Source organism: Scyliorhinus canicula, chromosome 7 (assembly GCF_902713615.1).
Source record: "Scyliorhinus canicula chromosome 7, sScyCan1.1, whole genome shotgun sequence".
In the NCBI taxonomy this organism is placed as follows: Eukaryota; Metazoa; Chordata; class Chondrichthyes; order Carcharhiniformes; family Scyliorhinidae; genus Scyliorhinus; species Scyliorhinus canicula.
Genome location: NC_052152.1, coordinates 69,551,099 through 69,575,842, shown reverse-complemented (window position 1 = coordinate 69,575,842; position 24,744 = coordinate 69,551,099). Strand labels below are relative to the sequence as shown.

The 24,744-nt window shown below is 46.8% G+C and overlaps 1 protein-coding gene across 5 annotated transcripts in view; it reads left to right on the top strand.

Annotated features, from left to right (window-relative positions):
- The first annotated feature begins 3,425 nt into the window (after positions 1 to 3,425).
- The window catches only part of LOC119969047 (limbic system-associated membrane protein-like), a 1,027,481-nt gene continuing 1,006,162 nt past the window's right edge, over positions 3,426 to 24,744 (top strand). For all 5 annotated transcript variants that reach the window (XM_038802219.1, XM_038802218.1, XM_038802217.1 and 2 more), the window contains exon 1: positions 3,426 to 3,790. In XM_038802219.1, the coding sequence (XP_038658147.1) occupies positions 3,636 to 3,790 (155 nt within the window). In that variant the 5' untranslated portion in view covers positions 3,426 to 3,635. The remainder of the gene's footprint in view (positions 3,791 to 24,744) is intronic.

Below are 24,744 nucleotides of genomic sequence, written 5' to 3'. Positions count from 1 at the left end.
ATGGACAATGGCAGTTTGTTCCCAGTCAGTTACAGAATTCCTGGCAAGGTGAGGAATTCATACCATCTGACAACACAATACAACCCATAATTGAATAGTGGCACAGAACAATTCAAAAGGATGATCAAGGACAATATGAGATCTAGTATGTTGGATGGGAAAATGCTTGATCAATGCATTTGTATCCCACTTCTTACCTGATCCATCCCAATAACCAGAAAAACACTGGCCGAACGTGGAATTGGTCATAACCTTTGCATACCGCTGACCATTCTTAAGCTGTCATGACTATTCGATGAGAATGTTAGAGTGAAAGCAAAAAATATTACAAAGCCATACTAAGGGAAGTGAACAATCACAAGGGAGCCGCGATCTGAAGTTCGAGATTGGGTTTGCATCAAATGACCTAATTATAAACACAATCTCGCATCGTACCAATTGCTTGGTACCAATGCTTATCTGTTGGATGACAACACCAAATCAAACATGAGATGATTGGTAGCAAACAGACCAGGTTACTTTGAGAACAACAATTATGAAGATACTTTTCTTTTTACAATGATTGACTTTGATGTTGATCATCTGTCTAATTGAGCTGAATATGCAGAACCATAACCTCAGGTTCATAGATCTCAGTGCCTCAACAACCTTCATATCTGAAAGACTTTTACTGTACTTGGCAAAAATGGACTCTCAGAATGCTAAAACATTACTTGATCTATATGTTTGTTGTTTCGGATGGTTTAATTGAAGGTCTTTTATTTATAAGGGGGAAATAATGTTGTTTTTAATTGTTCATTGTTTGATTTTCTGCCTCTGCTAACTGTTAGTGATGTTAGTCAAGTCTGGGTATGATTGGAGAAATAGATACTAAACTGAAACAAGAAGCTGGAAGGTTGTGACAGCAGACATTTTAAATCATTGTAAATAAAACTGCTGCTATGTACATAGAATTTGATGTGTTATCTCTGTATATCTCTGAGGAAACAAACAACACAGAGAGAGTTCTCAATCTTAACTTGACTGTTAAGAACAGATTTTCCTCCAATAGGCAACAAAATGTAATGGGGAAGAAAGAGGTAACAGGTGGAGAAGCAAACCCACTCATTTGAACATATGGTCGTAGTTTTGGGGTTAAATAGGAAGAGAAATATTGTTATAAAGGCCAGCTGATTGGAGTTCCAACAGCAATAGGTTAAAGATGAGCAGATTTTGCTTGACTCCAGTGACTCCTGACATCATGCAGAGGAGATCAGGGATTTCGCGACAGGGAGAAGTGAGATCAAGCCATTGTTAGCATCTTCTTCTGCCCATTTACACAGATGCATCAGCTGTGAGATCTGATGACAGGCTGACTTTCTATCTTGAAGTGACCAAAATAGGAAAGGAAGAAATGTAATTGATTTTTGAAATAAAAAGGAGGTAAAAATTTTTAAAATGTGAGCAACAAAATTAATCTGATTGCAATACAAACGCAGTTTCTAGACAAAAAAATATTCCAGGCATATAAAACAGTAAGGTACAACAAATTTAAAAGCATGCTTTTTCATTCAGTTTTAAACTTGCGTATAAGAAAGAATTTGAGTTGACAAAGCACCTTCAGGATGCCCCAAACTGATTTACAGCCAATAAAGTGTTTCTGAAGTGTAATCACAGTTGTAATGATGAGAAAAGTGTGGGCCAATTTGTGCACTGCAAATTCCCACAAACAGGGATGAGATGAATTGCCACAAAATCTCTTTGATTGATGGTTAATGTTTACTCCCATCCCATGCTTTATACAATGCCAATGGGATCGTTTGCATTCACCAGAAAGAATAGATTGAGTCTAAGCTTAGTAACTCATTTGAAAGATGGTACCAGAACCAGTACACACTCAGCATTGCACTGATGTGACAGCCTATATGTTCAGGACACTGAAGTGAGATTTGAACCCATATTCTTCTGCCTCAAAGCACAGGTTTTACCACTCACCCAATGATGACTCCTTGTTTGTTTACTGTTTCAACATACCTGATACTTACAATTGACACACCATTAATTTGGCTTGGAAATAGGAACAGGGCCAGTCTTGTTGGGTTTCTGTGCTTCAAAATCAATGTGCCTAATTTTGCACTCATAGTTTGACCCTTCCCACGATCTCCTTTCCATGTCCTGACATCCATTTAAATAATGTAAATATGCAGCAGTGGTGCTCTCATCTTGAAATTTGGCAAATTATACTCACTATACTTCAGGTGAAAAGCCTCCATTTTCAAGTTAAGCTATCTGGCAGAAATTGGATACTTCAGAACCATCCATTTTAAAGCAGCCCTTGTTTATAGTAATGCAAGATAATAGTTTCTTTTTTAGATCCCTTCCATGAAATTGGGCTTTTTTGAGTGGAACATGCTTTGGGCATGCATCACTCATGTTTTCCAAACGTGGATGCAGACTAGAAGGTGGCCTCCATTATGAATATCAGTCCAGGCTCCACAGCGCTCTCAAGGGCTGCTGCTAATTTCTGTTTATCCCGTCCCCTTCTGTCACCTAGTGAACCCACCCTCCCCCATGCCATTGTACCCATTCTCCCCTCCCTCTAGAACGTAACCTATGTCCCTCTGTTGGCAAAGACTAGCTGTCCAAAATTTAATTGCTTGAAATAAGCAAGTTGTCTCTGGGGGCATGATGGGTATTGCCAACTAGCTTAAATGATTAAAATGAGGTCCGAAATCCAATTTTGGGCCAGTCTCAGTCCTCCTCTCCACAACACTGTGCACATTGCTGCTTAGGTCCCCAAAATAGGACAGAACCAGTTTCTATCCCATTTATTTCAGTTGATAATTTAATAGAATTCAATGATCCTATTGGTTGTACACAGCTTCTAACTCATAAAGAGTCACAGGGTGTTTCTGTAAGAGTCCGTGTGCTTGAGGAACTCAAATGTAACTATTTAATAATGGATGCAGTGTTTGAATGTACCTGTATTGTTTTAAAATAGGAAACTTTGCTCACCTTTGTTTTTGGTGCTTTAATTCATTTTCATTTACCCAGTCCAAAATGACTACATTTAGTCCGTATAGCAATACTATCAGCTGCTGTAGTCGGGCTTCTTACAGCAGGACAGAAGTGTCACAGATAATTACTGCTAAATTTTGTCTGCATCAGTCATTCACTGCTGAACACTCCGTGTTTTGCAAGCTCAATTCACAAATAATATTACTTTTGCCAAAAAAAGGGATTTAACTTTATTCCTCACTTTAACAGCTTGGTAAGTTTCTGCCTCAGAGCACAATTCTGTTCTCTGGGTTGAGTTGCCTCAGATGGAGCTGTTGCCATGGTGATGGAGTGGTATCAGACCTTCATCAAGCTTGCTGCCAAAGGGGTGGCTGTGGTGGTGGTGGGGGGGGGTGGGGGTTTGCGGATGGCGGAGGGGGGAGGTGAAGTAAAGAAGCGTGAGGAGGGAAAGCAGTCAATTCACGCTCAGAGCATCGCTTCACATATCTCTTACAAGTGATGCCTCTGCTGTCAGATTAGTGGCAACTCAGCTGGGGCTTGGAATTGTAAAGCTTGCGATTAGTGAAGACAGCTTTAGTGTTGCACAGTGTTTGGGAGAGCATTTTCTTTTAGTCCGGCCTGCTCATCCTCTTCTGACAATGGTATCTCGGGGTCCTTTTTATCAGCGCCCACTACCCGTAATCCTTCTGAGATTTCTCTGCCTTCTTCCAACAGGACTGCCGGTTAGAAGTGTGGACTTCTCCAGGGGGACGGACAACATCACCATCAGGCAGGGAGACACGGCAATCCTCAGGTAGGAAAAGCAAGTTAATTATATGGAACAAAGTATAAACAGGGGCTCATTAATATCCTGTTGCTTTTTCGAATGCTCCGAGGGAATTTATTTATTTGGTTGTTTTTAAAATATTAATGACAAGCTTAAGATCTGAGAGGGTTTCAATTGTCTTCACTCTTAAGCAGGTCATATTTTTTCTGTTCGGCAGCTTGCTTGCAGCCTGATTTTAAAATGTTGGCATTAGTAGTTTGAACACTATCCTTTAATATGTAAAGGTGTAGGAAGAGGATCCATGTGCTGTGAGTTTCAGGCATATACAGGTATTCAAAGGGTTACATAACTGCTTATTGAGAGCCTGGAACACAGAACGCAAAGCTGTGGTTGCTTTAAACGCAACATTGAGAGATTGTTTTCACTCGCATGTTCTTTTCATGAATTATTTTGTCAATCCTCTTCCTCGTAAACACTGTGATGATCAAAAACTCGAATAATGGGATCAAAGTAGCTCTTTCTTATCCAAGTGGTTTGTAAATAAAGGCTAATTCCTGGACTTTTGCACCTTTTGACAGCAGCGGGCTTTGGTGCATTTTACTGCTGAAATAACAGCTTCAAAAATACAGCCATTCTTGCAGCACATCTCATTTAAAATGATAACTTATACACTGAGACTAGTACAATGTCAACACATAGTGCATGTGTGAAACAGTCTGTGTGCTTCTGGCAAAGACAGAGAGGAATGGAAACAAATCAGGAGGATATTTGTTTGAATTAAGTAAAGAAATGAATCATTTTTACTTGATTTCCCTCTCCTCGGGGCAATCTGGTTCAAAAATGTTCATGTGTAGTAAGACTTGTGTATGCATAGGTCTTGTATCGTCATGAGCACTGAATGTCCATTTATTGTTTAATTATCCTCAGAACAATCTACTATTAAAGATGGAACAAAATCCATTGTTAAGGTTAAAACAAATCCAAATCAGGATACTGTGGGGGAGGATTGAATATACTATCATCGTACTGTCTTGCCACTGAGCAGGTGTTGAGGGGGAGGAGAGTCTATACAAAGTTTTTATTAGGATATTAACCCTTTCACTCCTTTTTATTCCCCCTTCTGTTGTACACGTTTTCCTTTTTGACTCTGGGAATATTTTTATTTTCCTTCTCTCATTTGCTGATTTAATTTTCTCAGTTGTTCAAATCTGTATTTGTTGCACTACAGGATTTCTGTAGATTAGAATAGACGAAAGGATTTTCCAATCTGAACCTAGAGAGTTAACAGGTGCAGCAATATCCTGCAAGCCCATCCATCCTATCCATTGTGGTAAATGGATGTGCTGCTTGAAGCTGCAAACAAAGTACAGAGATTCTGCTCCATTTTTTCCTTCAGATTCATATTAGGTTGTAGGTTTCATTACTGATGGTCATCCAAGGACCCATTCTTTATGTATACGCCTACATTGAGTGCCAGCTATTCAGCTGTGTGGGGCATTACAAGTACACCTGTCCATAGATACACATGCAGGAGGAGTCAATAGTTACTCACGCAAGTATGGCAGTGCTGTGATTTTATTTCTCCTTCTCTAATTCAAGGACAGTGAGTTCCACTGGAATGCCACCACCTCTTTCAAGTCAAAGTTATAACTCCAAGCAAACATTGGTTTCAACCTGATATCTTCTTCATCTATGTGGTTTAGTTATGTACTGGACATGAGTTCAGAGTTCTATTTCGATTCATCCAGCACCCCTGTAACATTTCAAAAACTTTATTGATAAAATTGTTCTTAGCTAAAATGGTGTGGTGGAGTGTGGGGAGGTGGTCAAGAGGAGTAGAGATTTGTTTGTTGGCTTGCAAAACAGTTAACGTGTTCGTGGGGGATGGTGGGGGCAGTGTGAAATTGCAGGGATTCCTGGAATTTCTTCCACCGTCCTTGCATCAGTTGAGGTCATTAAGTGACCATTTATGGGTATTTTCCTGCTCAGCTGCAGGTTTTAGGAGAGCCGGAAGATTGAAGGTTCATGGGAAAAATACAAGAGTAAAGAAAGTGAGATCTCGGACAGGAGGTCAGGTTGGAAGTTGGTGTGGGTACGGGGATGGGGGAGGGGTGCGGAGGTGCAGTTGCATAGTCTCAATCAGAAGCCCATTCCTTTTGAGGTTTGGTTACCTCTGGACTACCCTCCTCTCCTATCCCCGAAGATCGCTGTAACCCCCCCCCCCCCCCCCCAGTGATCCCCCCCCCCCCCCTTCCCAGGCCTTTAGTACGAGGACCCCTGACCCTTATCTAGGTTTCTGGTTCCCAGGAGTCTCAGACAAATCCCTGCACTTCCACTTCCCATCACTTCAGGCGCTGTTGCTGCAGAAGCGGGAAACTTGCTGGTCATTCTGATTGATTGGCTGGCAGCCACATCCACCGCCAACTCTTCAGATGATGGAGAACATGTCCCCGCCATCCTAAAAATTCAGGCCATGAGGTTTATTTTGTCTGGTAATCTTTACATCTTTTATGTGAATTATTGTTCATGTCAAAATGAAAGTAAACTGATAAACATTTTTTTATAAATGTTTGTTATTTGGTTTTTGAGTAAAGAATATTCACCGTTATGTACACAAAATAGAATACATGTATATATACATAGAAGAGAAGAGAAGAGAACACGCACAAAAAACAAAACAAGCAACAACAAACAAACAAAAAAAAGTTAAAATAACTAGAAGGGTATTATGCTCTGGCTCAACAACAGCAGCTCTGTCCAGTTGGCAGTATTGTTTTTAGTACATAAGTAGGCATCTGTTTGTGGGGAGGGGAGAAACTGGGGGTACATATACCTTTGGATGTCGGGGAAACAATTACAGAACAATTACAAAGGGCAATACGTGAATGGATCTGGTGTTAGTGTTGTCGCTTGCTTCTCCCGGATGGTTTTCGCTGCCATTATTGTCTCGCGATCACCTCCGCTTCAGCCGTTCATTCCGTCTTTCGTCCGGATTTTCCTTGTTCTCTGCTCCTTAGATGCCAAGTTTGTTATTGTTTCCTGTGCCCTCCCTCCGTATGTCATTCCCTTGCCTCCCCCCCCACCTCACTGGTTCCCCTCTATTGTTCCCTGTCTCCTCCCTCTTCCACCCCCTCCTCTTCTCCCCTTCTCCTGTGGGTCGCCTTTCTTTTCTCTTAGATTTCACTGCTATTCCCCACCCCCCTCCACCCCGGTCTATCCCTCCCACCTTGGCTATATTCCCCTGATTCTTGGCTACCTGGCTATTTTTCTACTTGTTCGTTGGCCAGAAACAGGTCCCGGAACAATTGGGTGAATGGCCCCCACGTTCTGTGGAAGCCATCGTCTGACCCTCGAATGGCGAATTTGATTTTCTCCATTTGGAGAGATTCTGAGAGGTTGGACAGCCAGTCTGCAGCTTTGGGTGGTGCTGCTGACCGCCAGCCGAACAGAATTCTATGGCGGGCGATCAGGGAGGCAAAGGCAAGGATGTCCACTCACCTCCCCAGGAATAAATCTGTCTGGTCTGCTACCCCGAAGACCGCCACTTTCAGGGATTGCTCACCCTCATCCCCAACACTTTGGACGTTGCCTCGAGGAAGGCTGTCCAGTACCCCGCAAGTCTGGGACAAGACCAAAACATGGGGGCGTGGTTGGCCAGTCCTCCTTGGCACCGTTCACACCTATCCTCCACCTCCGGGAACAACCTACACATACGACTTCTTGTTAAGTGGGCTACATGTACCACTTTTAGTTGCGTCAGTTTGAGCCTTGCCCACGTGGAGGTGGAGTTGGCCCTATGCAGTGCTTCGCTCCAGAGTCCCCACCCTATTTCAATCCCCAGGTCCTCCTCCCATTTCTTTCTTTTTGCGTCCAGTACAGTGTCGGCCCTTTCTACCAGTCAGTCATACATGTCGCTACAGTCCTCTTTATCTATGCTTGCGTCCAGTAACTCTTCCAGTAATGTCTGTCGTGACAGTTGTGGATACGTCCTTGTCTCCTTTCGTAGGAAGTAAACTGATAAACATTTGGTATGGAGTCACAGCACCATTGGATCCTAAATTCAATCCTTCATTATGGTATGTCAGCAGATTTCACCCAGTGCTATAGTGGCCTCACCATTCTTGGATTTATGGGAGTGCCAGGCAGGATATCGTCTCAAAGTTTTGGTCCTGTTCATCATTCTTGACTCCTATTGCAAGAATGAATGTAAAATCAGGTCAGGATTGGGGTTGACTGTATTACCTTCACTTCACCCATGAAGAATGAACACTACTTTTGGGAATAACTGGAAAGCCTCCTTCTCTGCGCATGTACTCCAACTTATACCCCAGCCTTCAAGGGTAATTAAGGAATTGCAGTATAGTATTTAATACAGGGGTGGGCAAACTTTTCCGTGCAAGGGCCACATTCAGAAATTCACAATTTTTAAGGGCCGAATAGTATATTAATTAATAATCCCGGTTGTAACCAATTAGCGTGCGGCATATACCTCAGCGCTTCCCCCGGCGGCATCCTGCCTTTAGCCCTCTTTTTCTCTACTTTTCAAAAATGGCGCTTCACCCGGTTATGATTCTGGGCGCCTCATATAGAACATAGAACAGTACAGCACAGAACAGGCCCTTCAGCCCTCGATGTTGTGCCGAGCAATGATCACCCTACTCAAGTCAACGTATCCACCCTATACCAGTAACCCAACAGCCCCCCCCCCATTAACCTTATAAAAAAAATATAAAAAATTAAAAAAAAAAAAATTTTTAAAAAAAATTTATTTTTTATTTTTTATGATTTAATCTTGGTGGGCCGCATAAAGACCTTTGGCGGGCCGCATGCGGCCCGTGGGCCGTAGTTTGCCCACCCCTGATTTAATACTATGTTGTGTAATCATGCATCCATTCAAGAGAGTTAGCAGATGATGGAGGTACTGCCGCCATTCATTTGATAAGCTCAGATCTAGGTGATCATTGATTAAAACAAAACATATCCATGCCGCAAAGAATCATGGGCGCGATTCTCCGCAAATGCGGAGAGTCGTAAAGGCTGCCGTGAAACCGGCCGTGTTTCATGGCAGCCTCCGCGCCCCCTCCCGGGACCCGATTCACCCCCCCCCCCCGGTCGGGGCTAGCATCGCGGCCCCGGGAAGAACGGCAGCGCGGGCTTAGCGAATGTTCGCTATGCCTGGCCGCCAAGACTCACGGCGGCTGACACGCACGATGACGTCAGCCGCGCATGCGCGGGTTGGACGGCTCCAACCCGCGCATGCGCGGATCACGTCATCGCGCATATGCGTCAAACCCGCGCATGCGCGGGCCGTCATGCCCCTCAGCCGCCCCCGCGGACTGATCTGCGGGGTGGCGGAGGGACAAAGAGTGCGTGGAAATCGGACCTGCTGCCCGCGATCGGTGGGCACCGATCACGGGCCCGTGCCACCCTTGGCACGGCCGTGGTGCGGCCGTGCCAATTGGTGGCATGGTTGTGCAGAACGGCACTTTGCGGCCGTTTTCACGAACTGTGATAGCAGGTGTGTTTAAATTCGTGAAAACGGCCGTAAAGGCCTGGGAAATCGGCCCATCGGATAGGGAAGAATTGCTGCTCGCCGTAAAAAAACGGCGAGCAGCGATTCGTGTCGTGGGGCGGCCGTGGGGGGGGGGGGGGGGGGAGAATAGCGGGAGGTCGGGAAAAATGTCGGGAAGGCCCTCCTGCTATTCTCCGACCCGTCGTGGGGGGCGGAGAATCGCGCCCCATGGCTTCCATTCAATTTTCTTCAGAATCCATTTTAAAATATTGTTGGAAATGTTGCACTGGCACATGCACTATAGGATGGGAGGATATAAATTGTTGCATACCCCAATATTGAATCTTAATCGCACTGACAGAGGCAGAATTTTAGGTCTGCTGCATCTGGGAGAGGGGGAAGGTTTGTAAGCTATTTGGATGTCCCCCTCCAGGCTGTCTGTCAATGGAGCTGAGGTGGCAGCAGCTGATAGCAGTAGGTTCCTTGCTGCCTGCTAGTTTAGCGAGGCAGCAGCTTGCTGCCTATAAACAAGCTCAGTGTGACAATTGACCTGAAAAACCAATGATCTCCCCCAGGTACACACCTTGCTACAGAAATTGGACAGGTGATAGGGATAAGCACAAAGATGATGGGGTAGGCCTCATCTGACTAAATTTAAGAAAAATTAAAGAAATAGGTAAAATAGTTTGGAGTTTAATCTGACTGTGGCTATATGAAGACTGTTACAGCTTGATGCATTCAACAGAGAAACACTGTCAGTTTACTTGTGCATAACAGGCAGTGGCAACTCAGTGACTCAGCAAAATGTAGCTAGGTCATAAGCGTCCGGAGGAAAAATCAAAGCACGTTGGGCACAGTTTAATGTGAGTTGTACTGATTTATTTTCCATAAATTAGCAAACCTTGTTCATGTCAGTTCATCCCTTGATTAACTATAACGTTGGTGTTTGGGGGAAGGTAAGAGAGGACAGTCAATGAAAAGCTTAGAAGTAACTAAGTGGAGTTTTTCTGTTTGATTGAACATGAATATTATCCGCCAATCATGAATTTAGTGACCATATTTAGTCTCAATAAAAATAATCCTCATTCAGATTGATCAAGGAACCAGATAAGAAGGAATTTGATTGCAAACAATTGTTGCAAAACTGTACTCCAGACCCAGGGATAATTGGAGGGGTGGGGAGAGGGGGGGGCGTCTAAGTTAATAATTGCCATGATAATTGTTCCTTCCTTCAACTTGGAGAATTTCAGTTTTTGCAATTGTTGCCATTCGAGTAAGGTCCGTTGTAAGGAGTAAGTGGCAAACTGAAATTAACATCTTTACTATTTTGGGTTGAAGTGTGAGGTTCAAAATTTTACCCAAAATGGAAATATAAAAAATGGAAGCAGACTCTTCTCACTCGTCGCTATCCCTTACCTGTTCCACCACTGCTCAATTTTTCTACTTTGGGTGGAATTTTCCCATAAAATGACAAAGTGCCATTTTGGGCAGGAAAATCAGAATGAATCCGGTGCGATTCCCATTGCACTTCTCCTACACTTAGCCATTTTTTTTTGGAGCCGGGGTGAAACCTGCCGAAGAAGTGCTGTGTGGGATCTGAAGATCCCAGCAAGCCTGGCTTCGCAGATATCGGGGTGCAATTTTTAAAGGGCGTCACAATCTCAAAGTAAGGGTGTGGGGGGGGGGGGGGGCACCCCTCCCACCCCTCCTGCCCCCAACACTGCAAACATCTGGGTTTCAGGATTCCTCCCCACGCCCATCCTCACTGGCATCAACCCCCTCTCCCTCCAAGGATAGCCGGCATCGGGGCCCTCTCAAAGTGTCTCTGTTCAGATCCAACCCCTTCATGCTGGCAAAGACCAACTAACCCCTTCCAGCTGGCATCAACACCCCCACCCCCAAATCACCAGTACTAGCTTGTACATACAGGTGATCGACATCCCGCTATGGGACTGCCAAATGCTACCCCCATCATGTGCCCACCCCATCATGGCCCCTCCGTCTTTCAGTTTCCAGTCCTTGGGAGTGCCCCCAGGACAATGTCAGTGCCAACCTGGCGATGCCAGGGGGTGGGGGGGAGGGGGGATTTGAGAATACCAGGAGCCAGGAGTATCCAGCTTGAAGCTGACCAAGAATATTTAAATGTTTATTTAAATATGTTAATCTGGTTACGTCCAGCAAGGGCGTGAACCAGATCGCAGAAACTGCAGTGGGCCAGGTATATCGTGCTCCAGTTGACGCATGGTGCAAACCCCGTATAGGGGCTCTCCTGCTATTCTCCTAGCATAGAGGGATGTGTGCCGGCTGCAATGTGGCCAGAAAATTGCCCTCCTTGTCTTTTGAAAGTGCTGACTCTTTCTGAAATGGATGCCTGACATCCTTTGCCATAGAATCTATAGACTTCCTGCAGTGCAGAAAGGGCCATTTGGCCCATCAAGTTACCATCAACCACCTGAAAGAGCTCCATACCTAGGCCCATTCACCTATCCTATTCCTATAACTCCACTCAATCTGCACATGCATGGTCACTAAGGGGCAATTCAGCATGGCCAGTCCACCTAACCTGAATACCTTTGGACTGTGAGAGGATACTGGAGCACCCGGAGGAAACCCACGCAGATACTGGAAAAAAGTGCAAACTCCACACACACTTTCACCCGGGCTCGAACGAATCCGTGTCCCCGAAACTGTGAGGCAACATTGCTAGCTACTGTGTCACCCTTTTGTGCTTTATCCTAATTATTTAGAAGCCTGACTTAGTCAGAGTTGAGAGGTTTTTTCCCCACTGGGGACTAGGGCACAATTGAACCCAATACTATCCTCCATTGAATTGTGGGAAGAGCCGTGAATCGATCAATATCAGAATCTGGCTGGTTTACCCATCTTAGTCCAGGGTGATTGAGGCCAACTATGGGTGTTGCAACTGCAATTACAGCAAAAGTAAATTAATGCAACAAAAATTGTATGTCTAACGTACATATCGTCTTTACTAAATGAATGATTGTGAGGGCATGGAGGGGGCATATATGACTGAACTGTGCATAATCCTAACTGTTATAAAGTGAAATTCATATATTATTTGCTGCATCTAAGGAATTTTTGTTACCCTCTTTACCTTTTCTTGAAAATTTTGCAAGTATAAGCTGACAATTTGGTTGCGGTAGAATGTTGTGTGTATGGTCTGCAATTTCAAATATCATTCCCTATTCATCATGTCACTACAGTGAAATGCTATAGTGTTGTATACTGTGATGGTGTGTGCAAGATGTCTGTGTCTAGGAGGCCTCCAACCAGCAAAGCAACTATGACAGACTGAAAGACATATAAAGTATGCAGATGCATTTCTATACACCATTGATGGAATACAGACAGTTGAGTAAATCAATGTCTGCCTGTAACTAATGATTGTGAGATTTTCCTTTACCGTTTTATTTACAGATGGTATTGTAGTGTATAATACAGTGACATTAGCTTTGCACACTTGTTGCTGAGTATTTCTGAGGTAAATTGATGAATTGGTAATTATTTTGAATGTGAATTAAATACTGGTGAACTTGCGATCAGGGGAGCTTATTTGTGAACGGGATGCCTCCCTCAATGGTCACTATATATTCCCAGTAAAAATGTTCGAATCATGGGAAATGCAAACCAAATCTATTTATCCTTTTTTTTGCCATACTGTCACTCAAGTTCAAAATACATGGCCTGAAATCAATAAAAATGAAAAATAACAGTCGATTTGGTATGGCCCGGCCATAAAAGTGAAAATTCATCACTCAAATTTCTTGATGTTTTTTCACATCACGTATATCCCTGATATTTGGGAATTACCCTCATGGTGATTCTCTGTACAGCCTCCTGTGCTTGAATGTCTCTTTAGTTTCTTTATAGTCAGAAATGGACACAGAATTCTGGGTGTGGCCTGACGAGGCAATCATGAAATGAGTTCATTACCTCAAATTTATCTTTCACATTTTTTTGGTTGTGTAATCCAACATCTAATTGACACAGCTGATTGCTGCTCTACATTTGTTGATTACTTATGGTTAAATCTTCACAAGATTCTTCCAGCTTCTTCCAGCTTCAATATTAGCTATCTCAACACTATTGATGGAGTAAGCATGATATCTGTTTTGCACCCTGGGTAGCACGATTGAATTTAATTTACCATTGTTCTCCTGACTTGCATACCTTGTCTAACTCGTTCATAATTCCTGAGTAAGCACTGCCCTTCCTACCAAGGTAGTATTAGCAAGATTGTCCACTTCACATTGAGTTTTGGAATTTATTTTCTTTATGTAAATTAAAAAGTAGAAATAGTACTGAAGTACTGATACATTACAGTCATTATTACCCACATTTTTATTGGGATATCTTTGTTTTGAATGTGTATGCTGCTCATCCTTTCCTTGTGAAAATTTGGCGGAAGTGGTCATTCAGAATATTTGGTATTTCTGCTCATCCACAAATTAATTGCATCTCCTTTGGTTTTCAACTCTGACACTACCCTCTGATGGTAAAGCATGACTTTTTTTTCCTGGGATGCTTAGCCACCTCTGCTGTATTTTTGCGCAAGTCATACCTCTTAGATCACATGTTCCTGCAATTTCTTGTATTCATCCCCAATGGGTACTTTTTCCCATCTCACTGCATGTTTTCTACTTCAATCAACCTTGCTTTGCTGGGTCATTTTGGAAATCATTTGTTTGATCTGAACTTGTTGGTTTTAGGAATACATTCAAGATGCATTCGTAGCACTTGACCTTCAAAGGCAATCCATTAACCATACTCAAGTGTTCTTGACAACTTTCTTGAATGTATTTTCTTTTGCTGTGCTCTTATTTCATTGAATATAATGTATTTTAGAAGTATATGGCTGGCTCCTGGTCTTTGATATTTCTGACTATTTCACTTAATTTTTATCAATCTGTGGTTGGTTTTTCCACTGGTAACATTTCTTGTACATTTTCTGTTAAGAAGCAGTTATGCACTATATATACTTTCAGGAAACCTCAGGCTAGTTAGCTCAGCATCTGTTATCGGAAAAATACTGGAATCTATTGTAAAAGAAGTTATAACACGGCACTTAGAAAATCTCAGTGCAACCAGACAGTGTCAACATGGCCTTGTGAAAGATAAATTGTATTTGACTAATTTATTTGAGAGCTTTGAAGAGGTAACAAGCAACGTGGATAAAGAAGAAGCTGTAGATGTGGTGTACTTTGATTTCTAGGAGACATTTGATGAGGTGCCACATCAAAGGTTAGTCCATCAGATAAGAACTCATGGTGTCGGGGGTAACATATTTGCATGGATTGAGGATTAGTTAGCTAACAGGAAACAGAGTATGCACAGCAGGGTCGGAGAATCGCCCGGGGCCGCCGAAAATCCCGCCTGCGCCATGTCCAGAATTCTCCCACCCGCAAAAAGTCGGCGTGCCGCCAATCCCGCCGCCTGCCTCGGAGAATGGCGGGGGCCGGTGGGAGGCTACGGGTTTCTGTGCTGCCGTTATTCTCCGGCCCGGATGGGCTGAAGTTCCGCCGACGTGGCCATGGGTCATGTCGGCGTTAATCGCAACAGGTATTTAACACCGTCAACCAGTGCTGATGGTTGACGCCGTTCATCATGGAGGTGGGAGTTGGGGGAGGGGAGAGAAATCACAGAGTGCGAGTGCCGGTGGGCTGGGGGGAGAGGGAGAGAGAGAGATCACAGAGTGCGGGTGCCGGTGGGTTTGGGGGGGGGGGGGGGGGGGGGGGGGGGGGGGAGAGAGAGAGAGATCACAGAGTGCGGGTGCCGGTGGGTTGGTGGGGGCCTCTTTTGTGTAGTCACGCCGGGAAGCGTTGATTACGTCGCCCGACGTCAGTGGGTGACGCCGACGTGAATGGCGTAACGCCACTGCTGGCCCATTCGGGCCCGGAGAATACACGATGTTTCTCGGGGCCCAACGCCGGAGTCATCAGCGCCGTTTTTGGCACCGGGTCCCGGGCATCGCGATGGTCACCGGAGAATGTCGCCCAATGACTTTGATGAGGGGATTGAATGTATCCATACTAAATTTGCTGATATAAATATAGATCAGACAGTAAGTTGCGAAGAGGACAAGTTAAGTTAATGGGCAAAAAATTAGCAGATAGAGTATAATGTGGGAAATGTGAACTTGTTCCCTTTGGCAGGAGGAATAGAAAAAGCAGCATATTATTTAATTAGCCATCGACTGCAGCAGACTGAGGTACAGATGGATCTTAGTGTCCTGGTACATGAATCACAAAACGTTAGTACACAGGTACAGCAAGTGATTATGAAGGAAAACTGATGTTATTGTTCATTACTAGGGAACTGGAATATAAGAGTGGGAAGTTTTACTCCTGTTGTACATGGCATTGGTGAGACCACATCTAGAGCATTAGGATTAGTTTTGGTCACTTTGTTTAAGAAAGGACAAAATAACATTGGAAGCAATTCAGAGAAGGCTCACTTGATTGATCCATGGAAGGAAGGAGCTGTCTTATGAGTAAAGGTTGGAGAAGTTTGGCCTGTATTCCTTGAATTTAGAAGCATGAGAGGTGATCTTATTGAAACATATAAGATTGTGAAGATGCTTAACAGAGTGAATTCTGAAAGGAAGGGTGGAATTCTCCCATCTGGAACTAAGTCATGTGGCAAGGGAGGGAGTCTTTCCCGCTGCTGAGGCTGCCGGAATTTGCACCATATCGCAAGGCCCCAGCCTCATTAGCTACGCAGTCAGGAGTTTCCCGACACTTTTGTGTGGTGGGGCGGGGCTGGATGACTCGCACCCTGCTATCATATCTGTATGCCATTTTCAAAGGCATTCAGACGTCTGACCCACCTTTGAAGAAAGAAGGTGGATTGCTCGAAGAAAGCCTCCAGGAACACTCTGAAGCTGAAAGATGGACCTCCTCAAAAACACTGAAGCTGGAAGATCCACCTCATAGATGCTCACCCCACCCATTGCTGCAAGTTCCAGGGTCCACGACTGCTCAGGACCTCCATCTCAAATTCCAGACGCAACCTCAGTCCTTCTTCAGGCAAGTCCCAATAGTTACACACCACATTGTCAACATGGTAGCACAGTGGTTAGCACAGTTGCTTCACAGCTCCAGGGTCCCAGGTTCAATTGTCAGCTTGGGTCACTGTCTATGCGGAATCTTCACGTCCTCCCTGTGTCTTGGTGGGTTTCCTCCGGTTGCTCCGGTTTCCTCCCACAGTCCAAAGATGTGCAGGTTAGGTGGATTGGCCATGTTAATTTGCCTTTACTGTCCAAAAATATTAGATGGGGATTACGGGGATGGGGTGGAGGTGTGGGCTTAAGTAGGGTGCTTTTTCCAAGGGACGGTGTAGATTGGATGGGCTGAATGGCCTCCTTCTGCACTGTAAATTCTATGGTTCTATGATTCTATTGGCATAGACATATTCTGGGTGGTGTGATTTTCCACTGGTGGCACAGGATTTTGGTCATTGGGGGAGGGAGGGGGGAATTCCAGTCAGGCCACATGAATCACATGTGGAACACCACCACCCTCTGAGTTCCCCTCAAAGCTACATACCATCCTGACTTGGAAATATATCACCGTTCTTTCTCTATTGCTAGGTCAAAATCCTAAAACTCCTTCCCAAACAGCACTGTGGATATACCTCCATCACATGTACTACAGCAGTTCAAGAAGGTAGTCACCACCACGTTCTCACGAGAAATTAGGGATGGCCTAGCCAACAAGGCTACATCCAGTGAATGAATTTTTAAAATCCCATTATTGTGATGTAAATGAGTTTTACATTGACCTCTGACGCCATAGTGACCAGGAGCGGAAAATCCTGCTGTCATTTTACACCAGCATGAAAAAGAGGTTTGGACGTTCTGCTGCATTGAACCCTCCTGCCTCCCATTAAACTTGCCACAGGGAGCATGGGACAATTCCGGCCATTATTTCTCTTTGTCAGAGAGACTAGAACGAGGGGACACAGTTTAAAAATAAAGGGTCTCTCGTTTAAGACAAAGAGGTGGAGGATGTTTCTCTCTCAAAGGACAATGTGCCTTTGGAAATCTCTTATCGAGAGAATTATGGAGGTAAGGTCGTTGAATGTATTTAAGGTAGAGTTAGATAGATTCTTGACTAACAAGGGAGTCAAGTGGTGTCGGCGGTAGTCGGGAAAGCGGAGTTGAGGTGAGAATCAGATAAGCCAAGGTCTTATCTAACCTGGGCCGGGATTCTCCCCTACCCGACGGGGCGGGGGGTCCCGGCGGGACGGAGTGGCGTGAACCACTCCAGCGTCAGGCCTCCACAAATGTGCGGAATTCTCCGCACCTTTAGGGGCTAAGCCTGCACCGGAGTGGCTCCAGCCGGGGCCGAAAGGCCTTCGCCGGCCGGCGGACATCCGCGCATGCGCCAGTGCATCAGCGGCTGCTGACGTCATACCGGCGCATGCGCAGCGGACGGGGGTCTCTTCCACCCCCGCCATGGTGAAGAAAAAGAGTGCCCCCATGGCACAGGCCCACCTGCCGATCGGTGGGCCCCGATCGCGGGCCAGTCCACTGTGGGGTCAACCCCCGGGGCCAGATCGCCCCGTGCCCCCCCCCCAGTGCCCCGGCGCCCACCCGCGCCGCCAATCCCGCTGGCACCAGAGGTGTTTTGAGTCCCGCCGGCAGGAAAGGGTTGTCAGCGGCGGGACTTCGGCCCATCGCGGGCCGGAGAATCGCCGCGGGGGGGCCCGCCGACTGGCGCGGCGCGATTCCCGCTCCCGCCGATTCCCAGGTGGCGGAGAATTCGTGCCACGGCAGGGGCGGGATTGACACCGGCCCCAGGTGAGGGTCGGAGAATTCCGCCCCTGGAGAGGGAAGGTGAACAACCCGTGGTTGTGGTACAAATTCGTACCAACAACATAGGTAAACTAAGGGATAAGGACCCTAAGAATATTTAAACTGGTGTGGCAGGGGGATGGAATCCCAGGAGTAGGATAAGGTAGGTCAGATTCATATCAGGAAAATGGAGGTCGGACATTAGCTAGTGATATAGAAGATGTAGTCATAGACTTGGGGCACGATTCTCCGCTCCTCACACCGGGAGGGACAATCGCGGGAGGGCCAGGCAAATCACGACACGCTGCCCTGGCACCCCCCGCGATTCTCCCACCCCCCCCAAAATGGCATGTCGCGTTTTGCGACACACCGTTCGGAGAATTGCTGCTTGCCGTTTTTTACGGGCATGCTCATCAGGGACTTGATTCTCCCCTACCCGGTGGGGCGGGGGGTCCCGGCGTAGCGGAGTGGCATCAACCACATCGGCGTCGGGCTTCGTCCGCACCTTTAGGGGCCAAGCCCTCACATTGAGGGGCTAGGCCTGTGCCGGAGCGGTTGGCACCACACCGACTGGCGCCCAAACCGGCTCCAGCTGCCTTTGACACCCGCCGCCCGGCGCCGGTGCTGGCCGAAAGGCCTTTGCCAGCTCGCGCATGCGCCGGTGCGTCACCTGCCGCTGACGTCACCACCGGTGCATGCGAGCTGGGGGATTCTCTTCCGCCTCCGCCATGGTGGAGGCTGTGGCGGCGGTGGAAGAAAAATAGTGCCCCCACAGCACTGGCCCACCCACCGATTGGTGGGCCCCGATCGCAGGCCTGGCCACCGTGGGGGTACCCCCCCAGGACCCCGGGGGCCCGCTCGCGCCGCCGATCCTGCCGCCACCAGAGGTGGTTCAAACCACGGCGGTGGGAGAGGCCTCCCAGAGATGGGACTTCGGCCCATCGCGGGCCGGAGAATTGCCGCAGGGGGCATGCCGATCGGCGGGGCGTGATTCCCGCACCCGCCGATTCCCGGGTGGCGGAGACTTTCTGCCACAGCGGGGGCAGGATTTTCGGCGACCTACCTTATCCTACTCCTGGGATTCCATCCCCCTGCCACACCAGTTTAAATATTCTTTCGCCCCAGATGTCTGGCCCGCGATCGGTGCCCACCGATCTTCGGGACGCCGTCTTTAAACAACGCACTCTTTTCCATCCGCCGCCCCGCAAGATCAAGCCGCCATATCTTGCGGGGCAGCGGAGGGGAAGACGGCAACTGCGCATGCGCGGCTGACGTCACTTCAGCGCCGCCGGCCGCGTCATTCCCGGCGCGCCGCTTTGAAGCAAGCGTCAAGGCTGGGCGCTCGGGATTCACGCGCCGCCATTCCTAGCCCCCCCCCCCGCCCCCGGGGGAGAATAGGGGGCGAGGAGCGGCCTCCGATGCCGGAGTGAAACACCCGCACCGATCGCGGGCCTGTCCCCTCCCGAGCACAACGGTGGTGCTCCCGTCCCAAACGGGCCTCTGGATGCCCAAAGCGGGCATCAGCGCCCGTTTTTACGACGGCAGCGAGCAGGTGTGTTTGCTGCCGTGAAAAAATGGGCGTAAAGTCCCGGCCGCACGGCCTATCGGCCGCGGAGAATTGCCGTTTGCCGTAAAAAACGGCGAGCGGCGATTCGTGACGTGGGTCGGGTGATGGGGGGGTGGGGGGAGAATAGCGGGAGGGCGTGAAAAATGTTGGGAGGCCCTCCCGCTATTCTCCCAAATGGCGTGGGGGGCAGAGAATCGCGCCCATGATTGGGAAATTTGCAGATGACACACAGATTGACCAAGTGGTGGACAATGTAGAAGACAGCTATAACCTTCAAATCGATATACATGGATTGGTGGAGTGGGCAATAATTTGGCAGATGGAATTTAATACAGAGAAGTGTGAGGTCATGCATTTAGGGAGGTCCAACAGTTGTAGTGAGTACACAATTAATGGGAATATATTAAGCGGGGCAGATGAAGTGAGAGACCTTGGCGTATGGGTACACAGGTCCCTAAAGGCAGCAGTTCAAGTAGACAAGGTTGTTAAGGAAGCATATAGAATGCACTCCTTCATTGGCAGATGTATAGAACATAAAAGTAAGGATATAATGTTAGAATTGGATAAAACATCGGTGAGGCCACAACTGGAATATTGTGTCGAGTTCTGATCACCACATTACAGGAAGAATGTAATTACTCTGTAAAGAGTGCAGAGGAGGTTCACAAGAATGTTACCAGGGCTAGAAAAGTGTAGCTATAAGGAGAGATTGGATAGGTTGGGGTTATTTTCCTTGGAATAAGGAAGGCTGAGCGGTGTGTTAATTGAGCTGTACAGAATTATGAGGGGAATAGATAGGATGAACAGGATAAAATTGTTTCCCTTGGTGGAGAATTCTAGAACCAGAGGACATAGATTCAAGATAAATAGCAGAAGGTGTAGAGAGGACATGAGGAAGAACATTTTTATGCAGAAGATAGTGGGAGTCTGGAATTTGCTGCCTGAATTGGTGGCAGAGGCAGAGACACAAACTCTTTTGAAAGGAACCTGGATCTTCACCTTAAGTTCTGTAAGCTACAGGGCGATGGACCGGGTGCAGGAACGTGGGATTAGATAGGGCACCCGAGTTTCTTCAGGCTGACATGGACAAGATTGCCTGAATAGCCTCCTTCTGTGCTGTAACTTTTCTATGATTGGCAGAATATTGAATGGAAAAGTACAGATATAATGTTGGAATTGTATAAACAACTGATGAGGTCACAACTGGTGTATTATGTGCAGTTCTGATCACCACATTACAGGAAGGACATAATTGCTCGGGAGAGTGCAGAGGAGGTTTCGAAGAATGTTGCCAGAGCTAGAAAAGGGTAGCTGCGAGAATATGCTGGAGTTATTTTCCTTGGAAAAAAGAAAGAGTGGACAGAATAAAAATGTTTCCCTTGGTGGAGAATTCTAAGAACCGGGGACATTGACTAAAGATAAATGGCAGAAGTTGTCGAGGCGACAGGAGGAAGATTTGTTTTTAATGCAGTGGGTAGTGGGTATCTGGAATTTGTTGCCTGAGTTGGTGGTGGAAGCAGAGACCCTAAACTCTTTTTTAAAAGTACCTAGATCTGCACCTTCGGTTCTGTAAGCCACAGGGCTGTGAGCCGGGTGCAGGAAGGTGGGATCATAAAGGGGACCTGGGTGTCCTTGGGCTGGTATGGACAAGATGGGCCAAATGGCCTCCTTCTGTGCAGAACCTTTTCAATGGTCCTATGGCAGAGCAGACTTGAGAGGGAGAATGGCTTACGACTGCTCTAAATAACTTGAGTATTCTCATTTCCATTTTATTTAACGCTCCCATTAAAACCATGGTGCATTCTTACATACTTTTCTATTTATTCATGGAACAAATTGTACTCCTTATGTTGCTATGATTTATAACCAGCAACTAAAATGAGAACCTGGAGGTGTTAATGTTGCAGTAAACATTGAAAACGCTGGGAACATTTCGCAGACAATGCAGCAACTGCAGGTTGAGAAAGAGTTAATGAGCCAGATTTTTGCAGAGGTTTGGAGACTCCATGGACATTTAAAAATGGGGGGTGGGACTTAAATCTGGGATACTCACCCCCATTCCTGGCACCCCAATATCAATTGGTACGGGTGAAGGGTACAGACAGTCAACCTTCACCCCTGCCCTGCTTCACTATGGGGGTAGACATTTCCTAACCCCTTGCAATTTCTATGGAGCCAGGCCAGTTTTTTCTCGGATCTGTGGCTCACAGCCCTTCAGAGGAGTCATGAACCATATTGTGGATTCAGGAAACTTTTGAAAGATAACTTCAAAAATCTTACCCGTGTGTCCTTCATGCTAAGTCATGCCCCTCCCAACTCGCCCCCGTGGTCTCGTACCAACTCATAGCACTTCTATTATCATTCATCCAACATATTCTGTACACATCCACTAAACCTTATAATACGCCATTATTACTGTGGATTTGTTGGATCTATGCCGAGTGTATACAGGGCTAGTGATCAAGTAAGTGCAATGAGTTGGCAAGGGGACTAGAAGCGGTCAAAGGACTGTGTAGCGGGCATTCCAAATGGACATTCAATTAGCAAGGTGGCTGTCAGGGCTGTAGATGATGGTGGGAGGCATGGGTGCGATTGGAGAACATAAATGGCCATTGGGAGTGAATGGAGGAGTGGGAGGATGTGAAGGGTGAGGGCTTAATATTTCAAAAAGCAACTGTGATATAGTCCTAGAGACCTGAGGTGGGTCTTTTAAACAGTCTGCCTCGGCAGCCCCTTGGTAGGCCCAAACCACGCCCTCTCCTCTGGAAAAAAATTCCTGCCATTTGGGAGACTTTTTCCATAGATGGGCATGGTGAGCTGGAAATGTTCCTGACTCCCCCATTCCCATTCCCTGACTTAGGAATAGGAACTCAGCCTAAGGTTTCATCAGAACTGGAAAAAGTTTCAGATATGAGCAGTTTTTTTGAACAACCACAGGTGCAGAGATGGTAGGAGGGAGAAACAGGAAGGTCTGTGATCAGGTGGAAGGTTAGAATGATTAGCTGACAAAAGAGATGATGGTGCCATGCAAAAAGGATGGTAATATGGAACAAGTAAAAAAAAAAGATGGATCTTGAGGGGATGTAAATGACAACAGCAGAATCATTACCAGAACCTGAGGTGGGATTCTCCGCCCGCCGCGCCATGGGCGCGATTCTCCGCTGCCCACGACGGGTCGGAGAATAGCGGGAGGGCCTTCCCGACAATTTTCACGGCCTCCCGCTATTCTCCCCCCCTCTGGCCACCCCCCGACACGAATCGCTGCTCGCCATTTTTTGCAGCGAATAGTGATTCTCCGCAGGCTGATGGGCCGAATACGGCCGTTTACATGTTTTCACGGCCGCGATCACACCTGCTTTCAGCGTTCGTGAAAACGGCCGCAAAGTGCCCGTCCCAGACAACCATGGCACCGAATGGCACGGCCGCACCACGGCCGTGCCAAGGGTGGCATGGGCCTGCGATCGGTGGGCACCGATCACGGGCAGCGGGTCCGATACCCGCGCACTATTTGTTCTTCCGCCGCCCCGCAGGATCAGTCCGCGGGCGGCTGAGGGACATAACGGCCCGCGCATGCGCGGATTTGACGCGTCTGCGTAATGACGTCATCCGCGCATGCGCGGCTGACATCGTGCGCATCAGCCGTCATGATGCTTGGCGTGCGGACTTAGCGACGGTCGCTAAGGCCGCGATGCCGTGCTTCACGGGGCCCCGCTGCTAGCCCCGCCTGGTGGGGAGAATCGGGTCCCGGGAGGGGGCGCGGAGGCTGCCGTGAAACACGGCCAGTTTCACGGCAGCCTTTACGACTCGCCGCATTTGCGGAGAATCGCGCCCCACATTTCTACCCCGACCGGGATTCTCCGTTACACCAGAGGTCAATGGGGTGTCCGATTATGGGGCAGTCCCATGCTGTCGGGAAACCCCCGGGCACCAGCATAACAGAGAATCACGCTGGCGGAGAATCCCGCCCAAGGTATCTGAAAAAAATAAGAGCAATGGTTATGATCTAAAATTATTGAACTCAATGTTGAGTTTGGGAGGTTGTAAAGTGCCGAATCATCGTTCCATATTCTTGAATGATGAGCTGCGGTTCCCTGAGTTTCATTAGAACATTGTAGGAAGCCAAGGTCAGAAGGTGGGTGGCTGGGGCAGAGAATTAAAATGGCAAGCAACTGGAAACTTGAGATCTGAAGAGAGGTGTTCAGCAGCAGAGTTCATCCAATGTACAATTGCTTTCCCCAGTGGAGAAGAAATATCATGACCAGAAAATACACTATACTGCTTCACCTGGAAGGAGTGTTTGGGGCTGTGGATGAGAGGAAAGGAGGCATTAAAAGGCAGGTGTGGTACTGCCTGCACAGGAAGGTGTGGGAAGGGAGTAGGCTGAAGGGGGAGAAAGGTTGGATCATACTGTCGCAGGGGGAATGGCCTTTTCAGAATATTAAAAGGGGAAGGGTAGTTGTGTTAACATCAGGTGAAGAGGCAGAAATGACAGAGGATGACAGAGGATCCACATCAATGGTGGACTGATGGTGAGGACAAGGGGAACCTATAATGAATCTGTGAAGGAGGGGAAAGGACCCAGAGAGCTGAGGAGATCGACATCATCAGAGGCCTTGTCAAGTATGGTGGACGGAAATCATTGGTTATGGAAAAGTAAAGACATATTGGAAGTGCTGGTATAAAAGGCGTTGTGGTCAGAATAAGTGCCTTCTCTCCTGTAATCTGTCTGGTCTGGCAGCCCATTGTGTGCCTGTCCTCCTTTCTTGCTTAATTATTTTTTATCTCAATGTTCCTTGCAAATAGTCCCTACTTATCTTTAATAGAGTCCATGTCCTCTGTATCAGGATGTCTTCATACCTTCATACTGATTGGATTTGTTGTTATTGTACTGACAGCCACTTGTTACTCTCCTTTTGTTCAACCATTCCCCTTTCTCGAAAATCCTATCATAGACTGAAGACCATTGCTTGTCATGGTATATCTTTCAGATTTGAGCTACTTTGCATATATGTGAATTTTAAGGCCCTCACTTTATTTCTGCCAAATTTAATTTACCCCTGCACTGACAACTGCTACTGGGCCCCTAC